Here is an 18715-nt window from a genome sequence, read left to right as displayed (position 1 = left end):
AGTCGGACCGAAAGTTTATTAGGCTAAGTAGGCTATAGGGAAAGCAATCGGGAGCACAAATTCGTAACTTTATTACTTGACGTCGACCAAAGAATGGCGCTCGCCGAGTTGCTGCTCGTATTCGCATGCTGGTTGTGCGTTCACGGGGCTGCACCCAGACAAGAAGTCAAAGCAGAGGTAAGTTACACTATACGCTCAGATAAGCAAACATCATGGCCACACCTTTTAGATAAAGCATTCAATGTCAATAAGTCGTGTAGGCTACGTGTTTAGCTAATACAGGACTTCATATTAATCATTAATGTCAGAGTTAAACTAACAGGGTTAAAACCTTGCTGATCTGCCACTGTTTTAGAACAACATGTTAAAGGAAGGCCCATCACAGTTTGAAAACAGCTACAAGTGTGACTTTTGGGTTGGTGTTTAGGCATGGTTGGGTATAAGGAAAATGATGTATCATGCCCTTTGGTCCACTCACTGTTTGAAAGCAAGAGTCCCTAGTGGCCCTATCCTTGTGAAACGAAGGGGCATGAAGCCAACCGTAAATAAAGATTAGGGTAAACAAATTACTTTCCTTCTTTGTATAGCAAATTAGAAAGCAATGGGCTAGATCTAGAACTATGATGGGTGTTACAGCCCTCAGCCTCGATAATTGAATTTGGTTTCAATCTGTTTTAATCCTTTGCGAACAACCTTCTGTTTCCTTACTGCTGTAAAAAAAAATTGTGAAGACTGGCCATCTTATTAATAAGCCTAGAAAGAATAGGTGTCACCCTCAAACTACAGTAGACAGAACAAAGGACTGTGTTCTGTGTTGCTGTCCAGCAAATGGCTGGAAGCCGGCCAAAGCGTAGACAGGCCAGAGCCAACTGTTCATCTTCATCTGGAGTGTCATGCAGAAGTGTCCAGTGTCAGTGTACTTTCTGAGTCTAGAGAGCTTCGATAATATCATACACAGACTTGTTTCTGTCTATATATTTTGATATCATCACCTGTGTCAGTTGTCTTTCTGAGTCCAGAGCACTTTGCTAATGCACAGATTTGCATCTATCTGTCTATATCTGTTGATATCAGGCTAGTCTTAAGTATACATTTTGTACATATCCATTAGGTCTGTATTCTTTCTGAATGCATACATAAATCATAAAAGTGTAAGTGTTTCAGGTAAAGTTTTCAGGAAGTCTTTGCTCTCTTCTGAGGCAGGAGGTTGAACGGCAAGGGTGGTGAAAACCCCAAGATGCTGAGGATGCACAATAAAAGGGAAGGCTGAAAAATGCCTTGGCTTTAGTGTTGTGGTCGAATGTGGCCAGATATGGTGTGGATGGGTCTGGGGGATGGGGGTTCAAAAGGGATGAGGTCTGTTTTTCACTAAAGCGAGATCTAATGGTTGACATATGTCTTGAGTTATGCTTGAAGCTGGAGGGAGGGGTTTTGACATGCAGAAAGACCCCCCCCCCATCCCCATAGCGATTCCCAGGAAGTGATCTCGTTTCAGAAGGAAGTCCACCGGCCGGTTTGGTGAGGATATCCTCACAGCTGCACTGCTTTATATGTAGGCCAGTCTTTGGCAGGATTTTGTAATTACAATTAAATCATTATGATGTTGCAATTATAATGACTCATCCATCATCCCTCCAACACAAACCTTTCGCAACCGAGGGTGAAACAAACAAAAAAAAAAAACAGCTGAATTGGCCCTGTAAAATGCTGACTCGGGCCATGCTTAACACGATTGGACTTGACGTCTTAGAAGTGTGGGAGTTTATTTTTCTGCTCATCAGCTCAGTAAATATTTTGAAGAGGTTATTGCTCAATCACAAGTTGTGCAGCAGGATGCGTCCCAGCATTTCTTACAGAAACCACAAGGTCAGTATTTTTCCGGCCACAGCCCCTGACGTCATGTCCTGTGTAGCTATTCCCCACTTTGATCCATCTGGGATGTGACGCTTGGGGAGGGAGAGGTGGCACTCGTCATGCTTTACAAGGAGGCCTCATTTAAAAGTCTTAACCATTGGTAACGCCTTAATTAACATGAACAAGCTATCATTGTCACTATTAAGGAAGCACACGTAGTATGAAATACTAATGGTCATGGTTTATGGTAGAGCCAGATCTTGCACCTAATCATTATTATTAAGCATGAACATATTATTCATGTTAGAATTAACAAACAGTTACCAATATTGACAATATAGATATGTATCACTGTGCAAGGCTAAACAAGTGGCAAACGACAGGGATAAATCTTCATGTGGCCTCATATGACATGGAGGGTTAGTTGTAGTAAATAAATAACCAATGCTGACTACTGGATTTATTTGATGATAGTGAAGGATATGGCTTATAGAGATGTTATCAATATTTAATACTTTGTTAATGGTACAATTGAAGTGATGATATTGAGCTGAATAGGCACTCTTACAGGGTCGCTTTGGTGTGGATAGCTGACAGAGAAAGACTGACGGAAGTCTCTCAAGAAACACAATGAGGGAGAGGGGGAGAGGGCCATGAGGGACAGGAAGTTCTGTGGGAGGAGCAATGCCCACATGGAAGACAGACGGGTCATTGTCGTGGCGTAGATGAGGTCATTGTGGGAATGAGAGGGTGCGATGTGTGAGTGAGTGAGATGAGATCAAGCTCCCCCAGAATGACCGGAAAAGGATGCCCATAGTTGCCACTTGTATCCGCTCCTTGTGTCTGCAGCTGGGCATAGATATGTCTGGAAGGGATGGCAGGAGGTGGGAGTTTGCTTGTCTAGACGTCTGGACTGCTGAGACGCGTGCACCTCTCCTTGGGCGCAGCAGTAATTGCTAAAAATCACAGTCTTGCGACACACTTGTTTTGTGCAATGGTCAAGTGTATCATCTTCTCCTGTGCCTAAAGGACATAGTTGGTCTGTTACATGGAAGTCTCCCAGTGTTATTATGACGTTACGATCATGATGACTCTTTAATTGGCATGCCTTGTGCACTGTCTGGCTTGGACAGACCAACAGGAAGCTCCACTTGATGCACTTTTAGGTTGTTTTTTATAGTGATGTTTGGTAACCCACAGTGGTATTTTTTTTTCTGGACACTGAAATGCTTGGCTGTTTATTGTCAGGGAAGTATTTTCTGTTTCTCCTTGGTAAGGAACAATTTGACTAGCATACGCATTGTTTTGAAGATTAAGAGCTGCATTCCAAGTTTCCTATTCAGTGTCCCTCAACAAACCACAAGCACGTAAGGGTAAAAGCAACAGATAGAAGGAAGGTCGAGGGCTTTTAAGATCGGAAGGTTTTAACATTCACAGCATGCTTCTTTCTTTAAGGAAATAAGTAGAACATAGAATCCACATATTGCATAGATATGTGGATTACTGATTTGATGGACAATAGGCATGTATGTGAGTGTGTTTATGTTTTGAGATCATATATACTCAAGGGGTGTCCACATATCAGTGACACTATGTCAGTGGTATGTGTAGATGGGCGTGGAGCATTTTTAAATTTGATAGTGGGGGACCATGCTAGGGTAACTTTTGATACAGTTTCTAATTCAGTCTTGGATCACAAATTGCATTAGGAGCAAGTTGGGAGGCTCTCTCTGTGTGTGACTGCTTTGGACTTGATTGCTGTTGACTATTCCGTTTTTTCCATTGGCCCAGAATAAACGGAACAACTGAGTAAAAAAACTTTCCCCTTAAATTTCTCTACTATTTCTCTCTCTCTTCCCCCTCTCTGCTTTTTACTTTCTCTCATTCTCTTTGTGTGTGCCACACAAGAAACAGGAGGTCAAAGGACCCTTATGTCTGCAGGGGTCGTCATATTAGTGGCAAGGCAAACAACATAAACCACACAACACTTTACCATATGGAGTAACTCTGACTCTCATTCATATTATTTACTTGGTAGTGTAGATGATGCGCTAATGTGTGAATGTCCTACAACTTACTCATTGGTTCACTACAGAGACAGTCCAACAGTGTCAGAAGTACTGCAGCTCTCTTCCTGAGCTTCTGAAAGAATACATGGCCCATTTTGGTCAATTAGATTGCATGACGTGGATAGTCTTTGCATACCAGAATCGTGATTTCTGTTGAAACTACTTGTCTGGAGAGTTCTTTATGGCAGGAGAGGCAAAGTGGAATTAGCCGAGACCAGCAAAAAAGAGTGAACTTTCCATGAATGCCTTTTTCATGAAAAAACCCCCTGGCCCCAACGCAAAGCCAGGAAGAACTGGCAATGAGATGAACAAAAAAAGAGAAAAGCCCACGAGATAAAGAAATAATTGAGTCTACAGTGTGCCACCCCAGTCTCCCCCGCTGGACTGTCTGTGCACAGTAGTTTGCCTTGTAGGCTTGTAGGTGAATTAGTCCTATTCATTTCTCCATAGTTTTTATGTCTTGCTTTTTTCATTCATCTTTCTTTTTTTTGTGTTGTTGTCGTTGTCCCTTCCCCCCACGTTTTCATGTCGGCCGCCGGCCTTCCTCCTCTTTTCCTCATATGGATATAGCACAGTGCGTCTTTATTTCAGGCCTGTAGCTGAGAGAGTGAGTCAGAGCCAGGGCGGCTGCAGTTGGAGATGAAGTCCAAACACAAGTGTGTGTGTGTGTGTGTGTGTGAAAGAAAGAGGCGGGTGGTGTGTGTGTGTGCGTGTGTGTGAGGGGCACAGAGACACACACTGTGATCATTAACCCCGGTGAATTTGAGATTGTAAAGTGGAGTGAGTGGGTGGGGGAGGGTAGAGGAGACGAGGATGTGAAGACTAGATGAAGGAAGTGAGAGAGATATTTATATAAAAACTCTGTATTGCGTCAGTGTTAAACAGCAGGCGTAGTGACACATTTGGCAATGTTTGGCACACAAACCCACCATGCGTTCACGCAAAAACCGGCAAAATCCCCCACAGATGTAAGCAACTGAGAGAGCATTGCAAAACCTGCAGTGCTCTTGTGCGTGGCGGCAGAGGCCGCGCACCCATAAAACGTGGAAATTCCGCACTTTCGAAAGGCTCTTTGGGTTCATGGAAAAGAGGAGAGGGGTAGATAGCGGAGATGTCAGGTCGCTGCTCGGGGTGTGGCGGCACACAGCTATTGACCCTCGGGATTCTGGGACGGGTGGGGGTGGGCAGAGAAGGAGGAGGCTGAGGGCCTGGAAGGAGAGTGAGCTTCTGACTGAGGTTTGGACGGGATCAGAGAGAAATTCCCAGTAAAATTACTGACTGACTATGTGGTTTCACTAGAGACAGCAACTGTCTCATACAAATTCAACACAGCACAAGGCCGTGTCCAAAACGCTCCCTCTCTCTCTCTCCCCTTTTTTAAATACAAGATGTATACGCAACTACCCTTTTGATGTGCACACACAGACATGACATCTCTGATCGTACACTAAAGTAAATCATTGAAAACAACCTAATTCAACACACATGTGCCACAGCCATGCTTGGCTTGCTTTGTTATCACACTCCTCCCTATCCTGATAAAAGCCCCTTTTGAACGGAAAAAAATACAGTGGCTTCAGATCTCTCCTAATCATGTGGCTGATGATGACATCAAAGCGCATTTTTAGCTCTTGTCCTGCCACAGGATTGGACAACGCTCGGGACTCTTCTCAAGTTCTTCCTTTTCATGCAAAAATAAAAAATAAAAAAGTCACAAGAACAGCCCAGAGCGACAACTGCTGCCAAGGAGCCCTTTGGAGACAGGCCCCCACCCACCCCTCTGGCCGTCCTCCAGGGTGTCTCCTCATGTTATGCGTTATTATTGTCGTAGTTTGGGCGAGTGAGGTCTTGTTCAGACTCTGCAAAGACCAGTATTCTGTCCATTCAGCTTGTTTTATTCGGCAGTAAACAGCTGACCTCAGCACACACACTTAAGTTCTGGGCTGCCCCAGTTTCATTGTTGATGTATCCCTATCGCTTTCGATGAGGAGTGTTTTATGTGATATGAGCATGCAGTGTTTGTGTTATAGTGGGGGATTCGTGTGTGGCTCAGGGTGTTTGTGTAGGCTGGTAAAAAATGCTGAAAGCAAGAAACACATTCAGGCCAAGTGGAATAAAGAAGTTTTGCTTACCTAAGTTTCAATCTCATTCTCTATCTACATACAAGTTACATTTGTCTAATATTATATATATATATATACTGTGTGTGTGTGTGTCTGTGTGTGTATATATAAATATGCATTATAGCAGACAATATTATCTCATGTGTATATGTAGTACAACATCTGAAAGGGATCTATATGTAATGTGACGCTTAGCTATGCATGTGGGGCATATGGTCATTTCTCTTCCCATTTCCCTTTCTCCATATGGTAACGGTAATTTCTCTTCTTCTCAGTCATGGCTGCAGCAGTATGGGTACCTGCCGCCGGGAGACTTGCGCACGCACACCGCACGCTCACCAAACTCCATCACTTCCGCCATCTCTGCCATGCAGAGGTTCTACGGCCTGAAGGTCACCGGCACAATCGACCCCAGTACCCTCGAGTAAGTCCCTGTCCTAAGCACATTTATTTATGTTTTATGTGATTGTGTGGGCACTGGTGCTGTGTACTTGTACTCTTTTGTGACGAAAATTGCCCCTTGAAGACAAGATTATCCAATCCAATCCGACATCCAAATAAGTATTTGTGAAAAGCAGGTGCTAGACAGAGTTGACACACTGAATGTTCTTCCCAATATATGCCATTTATTTCAACACATGGTGAAGTGAGGTTTCAAAAAGCTCTTCAAGTAAAGTAAAATAAAGTCATCAGAGACACATAGGGAGCTACAGTACCTTCAACATGCCAACTTCCTCTGTTTTTCTCAAAGAGGACAGAGTTATTTGATTCTCTTTGATTCCTTTCTCTTACTCCCTAACTAACAGTGTGTCACTGTCTGATGCTCTGTGGGGTTGGGGGTCTCTCCCCTCTCTCATCTCTCCATGGGGTCTTATTAGCTCATCTTTCACCATGTGAAAGCAGCTGGCAGGGGCCCTCACGCTTAGTGTCCGTTAGCACTGGATAGCCAGAAAACCGGCCTGACAGTAGAGTTCCAAAGTTATGGCACCCAGGTTTCTGGAAAATATGTTAGGGCAGAAAATCAGTGGTGCTCTCCTGCGCCTGTGTCTGAAACTCGATCCCCCTTCACTGTGCATGACCTCACCATGGCGATGTGGTTTCCAGGGCGATGAAAAGGCCGCGCTGTGGTGTCCCAGATAAGTTCGGTGCGGAGCTGAAGACCAACCTGAGGAAGAAGCGCTATGCTATCCAGGGACTGAAGTGGGAAAAGAACGAAATCACATTCTGGTGAGACGCCGCCACAGTACCTTGTAACACAATAATAATAGGGTCAGCAAAAAAAAAGAGAAATAGGGATTTCAGGAAATTGCTCATTAAGAAGAGAGCAAATTGAATAATGCAACATAATTACCCATAACACTAATTGCAACCTCCCTCAGAAATTAGAGCTTTACTGTTGTGGAAGTTGATACCCACTCAGAAATACCTAAATGGCCTTATGGAAAAGTAATCTTTAGTATATTGTAAAATCTCTACGCTACTGCAAGAGTGTCCAAAATTCCTGGGTGACTTGTCTGTAATGTAAATCACCCCATCCCCCTTTTTTCCCTTTCTCCCCCCTCTCTGTATTGCTTTTTCCTTTGGCCTACTTTCTTCGATTGTCCCTGCTATCCCGCACTCCTCTCTTCTCTTCCTTTCTCCATTCCCTCCATTTCTCTCTCTCAGTATACAGAACTACACTCCCAAAGTGGGCGAGTATGAGACCCACGAAGCCATACGGAAAGCCTTCAAAGTCTGGGAGCGCGTGACCCCGCTGAAGTTCCGCGAGATCCCCTACAGCCACATACGGGACAAGGTCGAGAACTTCGCCGACATCATGCTCTTCTTTGGCGAGGGTTTCCACGGCGACAGCAGCCCCTTTGATGGCGAAGGCGGCTTTTTGGCTCACGCCTACTTCCCTGGTGCAGGCATCGGAGGGGACACACACTTCGACGCAGCTGAGCCCTGGACTATTGGCAACCGGGACCTTTTAGGTGAGAGAGCAGGAAACGAACCACTGTGAGAAAGTTCCTGACACCATCCCCCCACGACACCATTGTGTCCATTGTGTTCTTGTTGTTTTCAACTCCTGGCTAGAGTGGCAGCATGCAGGTCTCGGCAAGCAGATCTGTTCTTGACCTGGTTTAAGTGCTTCTTGTGGTTGGGAATTCCATTTGGTGGGTGTGTCCCCAGGTTACTGACAAAGAGGGCTTTGACTTGGCCGGTTATCTCTATTTGCCGAGAGCCACTCCCCCTGGGATTTACCCACCACTGCACAACAATACCACCTCATACCAAAACACGTCACACGTCTCATGTGAGTCTCATTTACAGTGTTTAACACAGGATCCAGCAAACTGTGTTTTCAACACTATGCCCTGTAGCACTTTAAATGTCATACGTTAGCAGAATTCTGAAGCGGGTAAGACGACTGCAAGTCCCAACAAGCAGTCTCTATATTATCCATTTGCTGAGAGCAGAGTATTTAGTCACTGTGGGGAAATCATGTTTACAGTCTGAATCAGTCCCCCACACACACACACCCCTTTGAGTGTCACCTGCTTCAAGGCCACCACTTCCTGCTTCCCCTGTGTGATTCACTCTGAGCTCAGGTAGGATGCGAGGTCGGAGGTCGCATTCCTGATGAGTTATATCCTGTTGCAGGTAATGACGTGTTCCTGGTGTCCGTGCACGAACTGGGCCATGCCCTCGGTCTGGAACATTCCAACGACCCCTCCGCCATCATGGCCCCGTTCTACCAGTGGATGGACACAGACAACTTTGAGCTGCCCGAAGATGATCGGCGCGGAATTCAGCAGCTCTATGGTGAGTCAATGACTATCACCGTCGACGTTAAGTCGCCATTGCACTAAATGCCAAATTCCCTGAAAAGTACCAGCTACTAACGTACTGATGTGAATTCTAAAGTGATTTGATACAGATAGATGTGAATTTGAATATGATATGAATTTTCATGATGCGGCTGTTGTGTTCTTGTCTACAGGGTCAGGCTCTGGGGGTCACCCACGCCACCCCATCACCCCGCGCACACCCCACCATACACCCCGGCCCACTCACAGACCTGGAGGCCCCCGTTATGGCCCTAATGTCTGTGAGGGCCACTTCGACACCATGGCCATCCTCAGAGGGGAGATGTTTGTCTTTAGGGTAAGTTTATCTGGCACTATATGTACATTCTGAAGGAAAGTGTGTGTGTGTGTGTGTGTGTGTGTGTGTGTGTGTGTGTGTTTGTGTTTGAGGGAGAGAGAGAAAATGTATGGATGTATCTTTACAATTTCCTGTGTGCTCTTGCAGGATAAGTGGTTCTGGCGAGTACGTAACAACAGAGTCCTCGATGGATACCCCATGCCCATTGGGCACTTCTGGCGTGGTTTGCCTTCAAACATTAATTCTGCATATGAAAGGGAAGATGGGAAATTTGTTTTCTTCAAAGGTAATTATATCATATATCAACATCATTGAGCCAAATTTCCGGTATTAGTTTGACCTAAAACATTGTTATGTGAAGAATGACTCTCACCTTTCCTCTATCTTTCTCCCCTTAGGGGATAAGTATTGGGTATTCGCCGAGTCTAACTTGGAGCATGGCTACCCTAAGACCCTGAAGGAGATGGGCAGTGGACTCCCCAAGGACAAACTCGATGCTGCCCTCTTGTACACGCCAACTGGCATGACCTACTTCTTCCGAGGAAACAAGTCAGTCTCTCTACTATAATGTCCCCTTTGTTATAGTTCAGAAACACAGTGGAGTGGGAATGGTGGGGGCTCATGAACAAGTGCTCTGTCTTCCAGATATTATCGCTTTAATGAGGACACACGCTCTGTGGACCCCGACTATCCCAAGCCCGTCAGCGTCTGGCAGGGAGTGCCCGACAATCCTAAAGCCGCTTTCATGAGCAGGGACCAAGGTAATTTCCTTCTGTGTGTGTGTGTATGTGTGTTTGTATGCATAGTTTTGAGTGTGTGTGTGTCTGTCTGTCTGTCTGTCTGTGCATGAGATCAACAGAAGCAATCTGCTGCTCCCCCCAGCATTCCCGCAGCGGCTCACACACAGATACACCTACACCGTGCCACTCCCTCTCTCCGTCTCTGAAGGACTCTCCCACACACACACACACACACACACACACACACACACACTCACACACACACACACACAGGGCAGGGCCAATCCTCCCACCACTGGCTGCCGATGCTTGTTACGGGAGACAGAGTCCCTCACCAGGGATACAGCTGAAGACAGAGCCCTTGTGTTGCACCCCGCCCCCGCCCAGGTCCCTTAAAGGATAGGCAAAGCACTCAAATAGTAAGCCTGGGCTGGAAAGCCTTCACACACACACACACACACACACGTCTGAACAGCGCAAATAAGGCAATCAAGGTAGAAAATAAGGGAGTAGTAAATAGCGTCAAAGAAAATGAGTGGTTATCATCATGCTGGGCAGAAAGCCAGTGCTCAGGTTACGAGTTTCGTGCAGGACCTGTAGTGGCCAGTCAGGGAGGACATGCCTATACGTTCTGTGTGGACAGGGAAGAGACTTGCATTTGGGCGCTGATAGAGTAGCTCCCCATCCCCCCTGCACAGATATGAGGTAGATAATCGATTGCCACGGTCCTGGAATCTGAACCTGCCATACCTTCTTTTTAAATCTCTGTCTCAGGTTACACCTACTTCTACAAGGCCAACAAATACTGGAAGTTCAACAACCAGCAGATGCGTGTGGAGCCTGGCTACCCCAAGTCTGCTCTGCGGGACTGGATGGGCTGCCCTGAAGAGGACCCCAAGACGGGCGGTGGTGGCGACGATGGCCACAGGCCCAACCCCAACCCCAACCCCAACCCTGACATCCCGGATTATGGCACGCCCGACGAGACAGACGACACGCACCGGACGACGGACAAGGAGACAAAGACGAAGGAGGAGACGGAGGTGATCATCATCGAGGTGAAGGAGGAGGGCGGCATTGGCGCAGGGGCCGGGGCAGCGGCAGTGGTGGTGCCTCTCATGCTGCTGGTGTGCGTCATCTTCACACTGGGAGTGCTGCTCTTCTTCCGTAGGAACGGCTACCCTCGACGCCTGCTCTACTGCCAACGTTCCCTCTTGGACAAGGTCTAAACGAACTGGGGAGTGAGGGAGAGAAAGGGAGGGAGAGAGAGAGAGAGAGAAGGTAGAGATAACAGAGTAGGGAGGAGGAAAGAGAGGTTTAAGAGGAAGGGAGAGAGAGAAAAAGAGAAGAGCGGAGGAGTGAGAGCTTGATTGAGAAGAGGGGGAAAGGAAACAGAGGATCAATGCTTGTGGTGATAATGTAGATAGAAAATGTAACTATTAAACCCAATCGGAATCACAGTAAAGGGAGCCAGACATGGCTATGCATCACTACCAACACGCTCTGCACAGAATCACAGCCTCACGCCGAAACTATTCAACAAGAAGAACAAAATAACAAACTCTTATCAAAAGTATCGAAGACATCAATATTCAGCTCTTAATGTTGGGCTTTTCCATTGTACCCAATGGACTCCTGTCATGCTAATCCTGCCTCTGCTAAGGCTACAGGCAGATGATCTCCCTCCATCCTCTCCCCTTCTTCATCTGTCTCGCTCTCCTCCTCTCTGGCGGTCTTTGACCTCTCTGAGTGTGTAGTTGACGCCAGCTGATCGCTGTTTGTTTAGCCTTTTTTATAGTTGTTGTTGTTTGTTTGTTTTTCATTGTGAACTGTATCCATGACTACAAGCCCACAGTCATCAGTCTCCAGTATTACAAGCATGTTGTACGAAGGGGGAATTTGAATCAAAATGGAGACAGTCTCCTTGCATGGTAAACACCATGGACAAAGCCAAATGTTTTGCATTGGGTCTTCAGGCCTCATTTGTTGCACATTTCATATTGAGTTACACAATGGACACACACACACACACACACACACACACACACACATTCACATTCACATACATAGAAATACATTCACAGGGCAATGTGTGTCCTGTAAGACATTCAAAAAGCAAAGAATCCAGAGCCAGTATTGTGTTTTTTTTTAAGTTCCTGCCCCAGCCCATGGTCTTTCTACACTAAATGCTGAAATGTTTGTCCTGTGTCCTGTACTACCCCATAATATTGTACTGTAATGTTTATGGCTAATGACTATTATAATTATAAATGATAATGTCATTATTGTTATGACTATTATTATTATTGTTGTTGTTCTCCTTTGTAAAGACTGTTGTTTTAACATTGCAATTAAATGTCCTGCTGGACAGGCAATTATGAAGTGGCCTTTATTTTGGGAAGTGAAGGGAGGGGGGAATGTTTTGAAATCTGTTTTTTTACATCTCAAAAATAAATTGAAAATATGAAAGTAACTTGTTATTGCTCTTGTTTACAGTTCTTGCTCACTCAATGGTGCTTTTTTCTGAGGGGATGTTTTTTTTATTTAATTTAAAACAATAATAATGATAATAATAATTTTGATGATAATGAGAATTATCTAAAAAATTAAAATAATAATATTGTCCCTGTACTTTTGGGTTGGTCTTTTTTATATTTCCTGAATCAAAATAAAATATTTTTTAAATTTCATGTGTTGTCATACCTTATTGCTATTACAGTGCAAAGCATAGCGGACCAGCGAGACAGGCAGTACTCAAAAACAGTCTGATTTATTGCTTCACAGAAGGATCTTCCTCTCTTGTCTGCACAGGAGGGGGGATGTTGTTTTTGTCTGTGCTGTTCAGTAGATTGATGGGGTATGCACTGTCAGTGATCCCACGCTAAAAACGATCGAAATTCTCTTGCGTATCACATAGCTACACCCAGAGCAGTTACCTTCGGCACCAAACAACATGTTAAAAAAATTTTTTACATAACTTACCATCCTTTGGGATCAGTGACGCTGGGGCATGCTCCAATAGCGAGGGTGTTATCTTAACCTAATTCCCAACTACTCTCCATATTTCCTAAATTCCCATTGGACTGGCACAGGGTACCGAAAGGACTCCTATGTACCCCACAATACCACACACACACACATATACTAAAGCACAACTTAAGTCACAACAAACCCCATCTTTTGCTCTCTCTCTCTCTCCCCCTCTTTCTTTTGCCCTCTCTCTCCCTCTCTAACTGGAGAGAGGCAATCCTGAAAAGTGGGTCGGAAAAAGTGCACTGGGTCCAAGGATTTAAGTGAAAGCAGAACCGATGATGATTTTGTAAACCCTTTGGCACACTATGCAGGAAAACATATCTAAGCTATATTGTGCAAATGAGAGTGAGCCTATTGGGATAATCACATTTCCAGAACCAACCAGGAAAAAAAGAAAAAGAAAACGTGTCTCCTTCCACCCATAGCAAAGAGGTGTATTTATTTATGGTGTTGCTAACACAGTCTATGTCACTCAGCCCTAAACTGTTCCATAGGGCTGGTCATGGATGTCAATAGTTTGATTGCATGTGCTGAATAATGTCTCAAGCAATCAGGAGCTCATCAGCTAAGTGCCTGTAACAGTCACCCTTTGCCATTGTCCCCAACCTAAATATATTACATTAGCATTTCCATCTGCTATTTGTTGCTATTGGGGGGGGGGGTTGGCTGTGCAGTGAGATCACGAGGCTCTCGGGTGAGGGGGTCGGGGGATGGGGGGATGGGGGATGGGGGTTGTGCTTTGGGTTGAGAGGGATTTGAGTCACATTTGGAAGCCAACACTTGAGCAGAATTCCATGAGCAACATCTGGAATTCTGACTGCTTCGGCACGGCTGGACACACAGAAGAGTGGAGTAGAGCAGAGAGGAGCAGAACAGCGAGGGAGACATTCAGAGAAGAGAGCGGGGGGGTGACAGCTGCACTGGTGGACTTCATCATGGCTGATTCTTTCATGGGTAACACAATTGGGTCCCTACAGGTTTCTGTTTAGGTCGTCTTCATTTTCCGCATGGGAACATTGTTGTCACAGTTTGTGTAGAGCCTCACATACGTACATGCACACATCACATGGTATAACACAGCTAGGCTCACTGACTCACCCAACCTATTGTGCTATGTGCTGTTACTACACACATACACATTCAGCTAACATCCCCCTGTGCTCCACCTACACAACATACACATTTAATAAAGTTAATAAAGTTTGACGAATGCATCAATAGATCATGTCTTGTAGTGTTATGACCTTTTAGAACACAAAGAGAAAGGGAAAATGGCACCCTCTTGTAATGAGGTCAATGGGCATAGTCTGCCTGCATGGGCATAGCTAGAATGTGTATGCATTTCTGGTTTCTTTTTTCCCAGCTGATTCTGCAGGATTAAAAAAACAACCTCAGCAGTTTCTTCTCCCCACAACTCCCTCCTCTTCTCCACTCCATTCCTTTCTCTCTCTCTCTCTTTCCCTCTGTCTCTCTCTTTCGCTCCCTCTGTAATTGGAGCCTGTGTTTCCTCAGTTTCTGCAAAATGACTCACTTTTTTAACAAGACCTAACTGAAAACACTCCACGGTGCACCGCACAAACCTCTTCAGTCTTTCGCTCGCTGTCTTTCATTCCCCCTCCTCCTCTCTATCTCTTCCCACCTACGTCTTTTTCAAACCCACTGGACAGTAAACTCTTAAAGGAACCTGATGACCTTTGTCCCTCCTCTTCTTTGTTCTTGCTTATTTGTGCTGTGGCTCCCTCCCCTGCTACGCCCATTGCCTTTACCTCATCCTGTGTGTCATTCACAGCCTGAAGTCATTGTGCCGCACAAATCATGCACAGCCTCCTCTTCTGCGGTGGTAGGTTCTCTCCTGCAGGACATTGTCCACATCTGGCCCAGTTCTGGGCTGGATCTGGTCGTCACTCATCTCTGGGTGCCACCCGTCTATTCTGTCTTTGTCCTGCTCCACTACCTCTGAAGGACTTCCTGTTTCTGGTTGAACAACTCCCCGGCCAGGCTGTTGAAAGGCCTGAAGAGGTTTTGTCTGATGAAGAGCCTGCTGGTCTGAACTTCTACATCATGGGTCGCTCACCCTTACACACACATCACATACACTCAAATACCAACAACTGTCAAATTAGCCAAAGATGTAAACATTTGTGATCGCAACATACCCTGTCAAGTGCCATGCAGTGGGTGTATACAGGGCCAGGGATACATGGTCCAAGTGTGCCACCACAGCAGAAAGTTGTTCATGTGGGAGTGTGTGTGATATGTAGGTTACACATGGCTTCAATTTGGCCAAGCCACTTCCTGCATAAGAACAAATGCACCAAATATCCCTGTCATCATCTGTTCCCTTCAACTGATGTCCACATACTACAAAATAACCTACAAACACTTAAAACACAAACCAACAACAGGCAACACATTAGAAAACGTGTCTATTCAATAATCAATTAAAAGTTGAGATCAGTTGCCTTGCAAAAGGTTCTCTAATGTTTTCTCAGTTAGCCTTTTAAAGTTATATCAGATTAGTAAACAGAATGTGGCTTTGGAACATTGGATGAATAGTTGCTGATAATGGGCCATGTAGATATTGCATCAGCCATTTCTTTGACAGTCGAGAACCCTTTTGCAATTATGTCAGCACATAAAGTAACCTGAAAATTGCTGCCCTGATTAAAAAAACAATGCAACTGATCTCAGCTGGTATTCTGTCTATCTATAATGGAGTGGAATGGACATTTCTAAGTGACACCACATTTTTGACCGGTACTGTATATATTACTTATATTTTATTGTTTTGATTTCTAAATGTACCAGTAATTAAATAGTTAAAAAATCCATTGAGTTCATTTTGAAAGAAATGGGAAAGAAGTCTGACGTTTCCCCCACCTCCACTGTTCAATGATGGATAGATAGATATTCATATCACACTACTCCATGACACCGACAGCCATTCATCTCCTACCCTTCGTTTGCCCTTTCAAACCTTTGCCATGTTTTGTTGTGGTAAGCGGTGTGTCTCTCACCTTCCCACATTAAGGCTAAGTCTGCACATAGGCCACAGAGAGGGGAGGGGAGAACCCTCAGCGCAGCTGGGCTAATGTGCTTAGGCTATGTAAAACAGCGTCTGCTATTTGGGTGTGGTGGGAGTGGAAGGGCTTCATTTCAGCCAGACAAGGTATTGTAAAAATATAACACAGGTTGCAGGAAGTTGAACAATCAACATTTATTACCCCATCACCCCTCCGTCTCTCTTTCTCCCTCCCTTAAACCAACCAGGAAGAGACTACCCAGTAGGGCAGTCAGGACTGCTGAATCAGACCTTCCTGCCCTTCCCCCAACTACCCATGCACCCTCCTTCCCTCCCTTGCCCAAGCCCAGCCACCCTCACTGTGACCTAGTCATATCCTTTAGGAAACCCCCCTGCCTCAGTCCGGGCCCGGTCTGGTAAATGTGCTCGTTTAACGTGGTTTGGCTGAGAAGACAGTGGCCAGGCCATGGCGGCAGCCGGGCAACGCAATAGACCACCGCCTGCCCCGCCCAGCACACCTCTCCTCTCTCGTTCATCAGCTGTCTCTCATCCATCCTTTCCACCCCCTGGTCCCTGTGGCTCCCCCACCCTCCAAGTTAATGAACTGCACAACAACCTGGAGCCTTTGTCTGCCCCTCCTCCAAACGCATAAAAGCAACATCTGGATCTCATGAAGGGATCCATGTCCTCATCGCTCAGAAGAAAATAAAAAGACAAGCAGAGAGAGTGAGAGAGGGGTGAGGGAAGGAAGACTACGAATGTGTGTGTGTGTGTGAGCGGGATATCTACGCAGATGATATCAATGAAAACATGCTGTTAAAAAGGCCTGTTAAAATGGCGACGGAATGAGGTTTTATTTGAGCACTTTAAAAAAAGAGGCTGCCATACAGGCATACACAAGCTGCCATACAGTAGGCCTATATAGCCTATAGGTAACAAATGTCAAGCTGCCCTAGTTTGAGAGAAAAGTATTGCTGAAGAAAGCATCCAAGGTTCATTCTCAGTCGTTCCACATTTTGGCGAGCTGTTCATGAGGATGGTGGAGAGGGAGAGCGGGGGCGGGAGGTTGGGGGTGAGCACCACATCAGAGGTGCTTTGAAAGAGGAGATGGGAAGAGGCAGGGAAGTGTGAGTTTTTGTCAAGGGGAGACGTATTCTGCTTCTCTAAGTTGAGGACACAACGGGCCGTGCGGTTTCACAGAGGAGGCGAGGGGGCGGCGAGGCCAAAGGCTGCTTACTGGGCCTGATCTGATGTTTTCACTGCTCACTCATCAGAGCAGATTCTGGCCTATCTCTCACTTTACTTCAGCTGACTTGCAGACAGGAAGTGGGCAAAAACAGCCAGCACGCGCTTGGTTCTGAAGGCCAGAGTGTGATGTGCAGGAGACCATCAAAGTGTTACATTCTGTTCTGCGTAGCAACACATCAAGAATAAGCAACAACAACAAAAAAATATTAACATCGACGCCGGGCTCCAACACTTTTAATGGCTAAACGCGTCTACGTTGTCTGCAGCAACAAATTAGGAAGAAACAAAAAAGCATCGTCGCCGTCAGGCCCCAAAGCTTTTGATGGCTAAGCGTCTACGTTGTCCGACGTAGGCTACTCTGTTGACTTATGTTCAAAGCGACACATTAGGCCCTAGCCTAATCCCCACGTCTCCATTCAGTCGGGCTCACGGGGGTTCTGTTACAGCAAAGACTTAAATGTTAAATGTCTTTCACCAGAAACGACACGGCTCCACACATGGTCATCTGATCCCCGAGTCGTTGCGATACGCTTCTCCAAAGTAGCATTTTAACTCCTAGTTGAGCTGGGATATGGACAAGCAACATCCAATAAGAGTGCCCATGTGGTGATACTTGATACCCACCGGTAACGATTGATGATGAGCGGTGCAATCTTAAAAGACCGGGGAGATTGGCCATATGGGTGCAAAAGGGTCGACCCAGTTCAGCTGCCCTGTCAAACGTTGCATCAGGTCGGAAAAATGCTCAACTCAGCCACCACGTCTGTAATTACAGAGGAGCTCTGCTGAGCTCGACGGGAAGAACGTCAATGCTCCGCTCCTCTAGCAGAGGGGGAACACGGGAAAAGGGCACTACAGAGCGCACAATGGATGGCAGAAAGGAGGGAAGGGTGGCCAGAAGGAGCCCAGATGCCCTTTCACAGGCCATTGACATGTTAAGGTGATTGATTTAGGCTATGTACAAAATTAAAGCAGGTGTGCAGACAGAGAAAATGATCAATCACGTCCACCTCATTAGCATGTTGTAGGCCTACAACCTGATTGTTAATCTGTGGTAAAGGGTTACATTGCATTGCAAATTACACGCACGTCAAACGGTCTTCAGGGTACTCACAATTAACATAAGAAAAATAAACACCCATAATAAACCTTAAAATAGACGTGTATATATTTTGACGACGCTGCCGCCTTGTGGTCATTTAAGCGTTCTGGCAAACATCTGTAAAGCCAAAAGTATTGCTTTCCCTTTTAGTGCTCGAGTTTTTTTTTTGTGCTTTCCCTTTTAGTGCTCGAGGTGGGCATGTTACTACCCAATTTGGCAGACGTCTTCATCGTGTACACATTTGAACACATATTTCTTCCATAGCTTTAACCAATCAAAGAAAAATGATTCCAGAGCAAATATTAAGGGACGTCTTTTTTCAGTTCTTAAACATAACCTTTTTATTTGTACATTCAGCACTTACAGGAGTAACCAAA

The 18715-nt window shown here is 45.5% G+C and overlaps 1 protein-coding gene across 1 annotated transcript; it reads left to right on the top strand.

The window, feature by feature from the left end:
- The first annotated feature begins 1 nt into the window (after window position 1).
- mmp14b (matrix metallopeptidase 14b (membrane-inserted)) lies at window positions 2-12623 on the top strand. The gene is made up of 10 exons (XM_048254759.1): window positions 2-177; window positions 6322-6470; window positions 7151-7273; window positions 7712-8019; window positions 8690-8851; window positions 9030-9193; window positions 9341-9479; window positions 9592-9742; window positions 9839-9954; window positions 10708-12623. The coding sequence occupies exons 1-10, from the start codon at window positions 94-96 to the stop codon at window positions 11160-11162; spliced, it is 1851 nt and encodes a 616-aa protein (XP_048110716.1). The 5' UTR covers window positions 2-93; the 3' UTR covers window positions 11163-12623.
- Window positions 12624-18715: the final 6092 nt, after the last annotated feature.

This window comes from Alosa alosa, chromosome 1, assembly GCF_017589495.1.
Source record: "Alosa alosa isolate M-15738 ecotype Scorff River chromosome 1, AALO_Geno_1.1, whole genome shotgun sequence".
Taxonomy (NCBI): Eukaryota; Metazoa; Chordata; class Actinopteri; order Clupeiformes; family Clupeidae; genus Alosa; species Alosa alosa.
This window is presented reverse-complemented; position numbering and strand designations above follow the sequence as displayed.

Bases quoted from the DNA above. Each gene is read 5' to 3' on its own strand.
- mmp14b (XM_048254759.1), top strand. From the start codon at position 94: ATGGCGCTCGCCGAGTTGCTGCTCGTATTCGCATGCTGGTTGTGCGTT. The intron at 9,194-9,340 runs GTAAGTTTATCT...GTGCTCTTGCAG, and splicing joins GGGAGATGTTTGTCTTTAGG to GATAAGTGGTTCTGGCGAGT. The intron at 9,955-10,707 runs GTAATTTCCTTC...TCTCTGTCTCAG, and splicing joins TTTCATGAGCAGGGACCAAG to GTTACACCTACTTCTACAAG.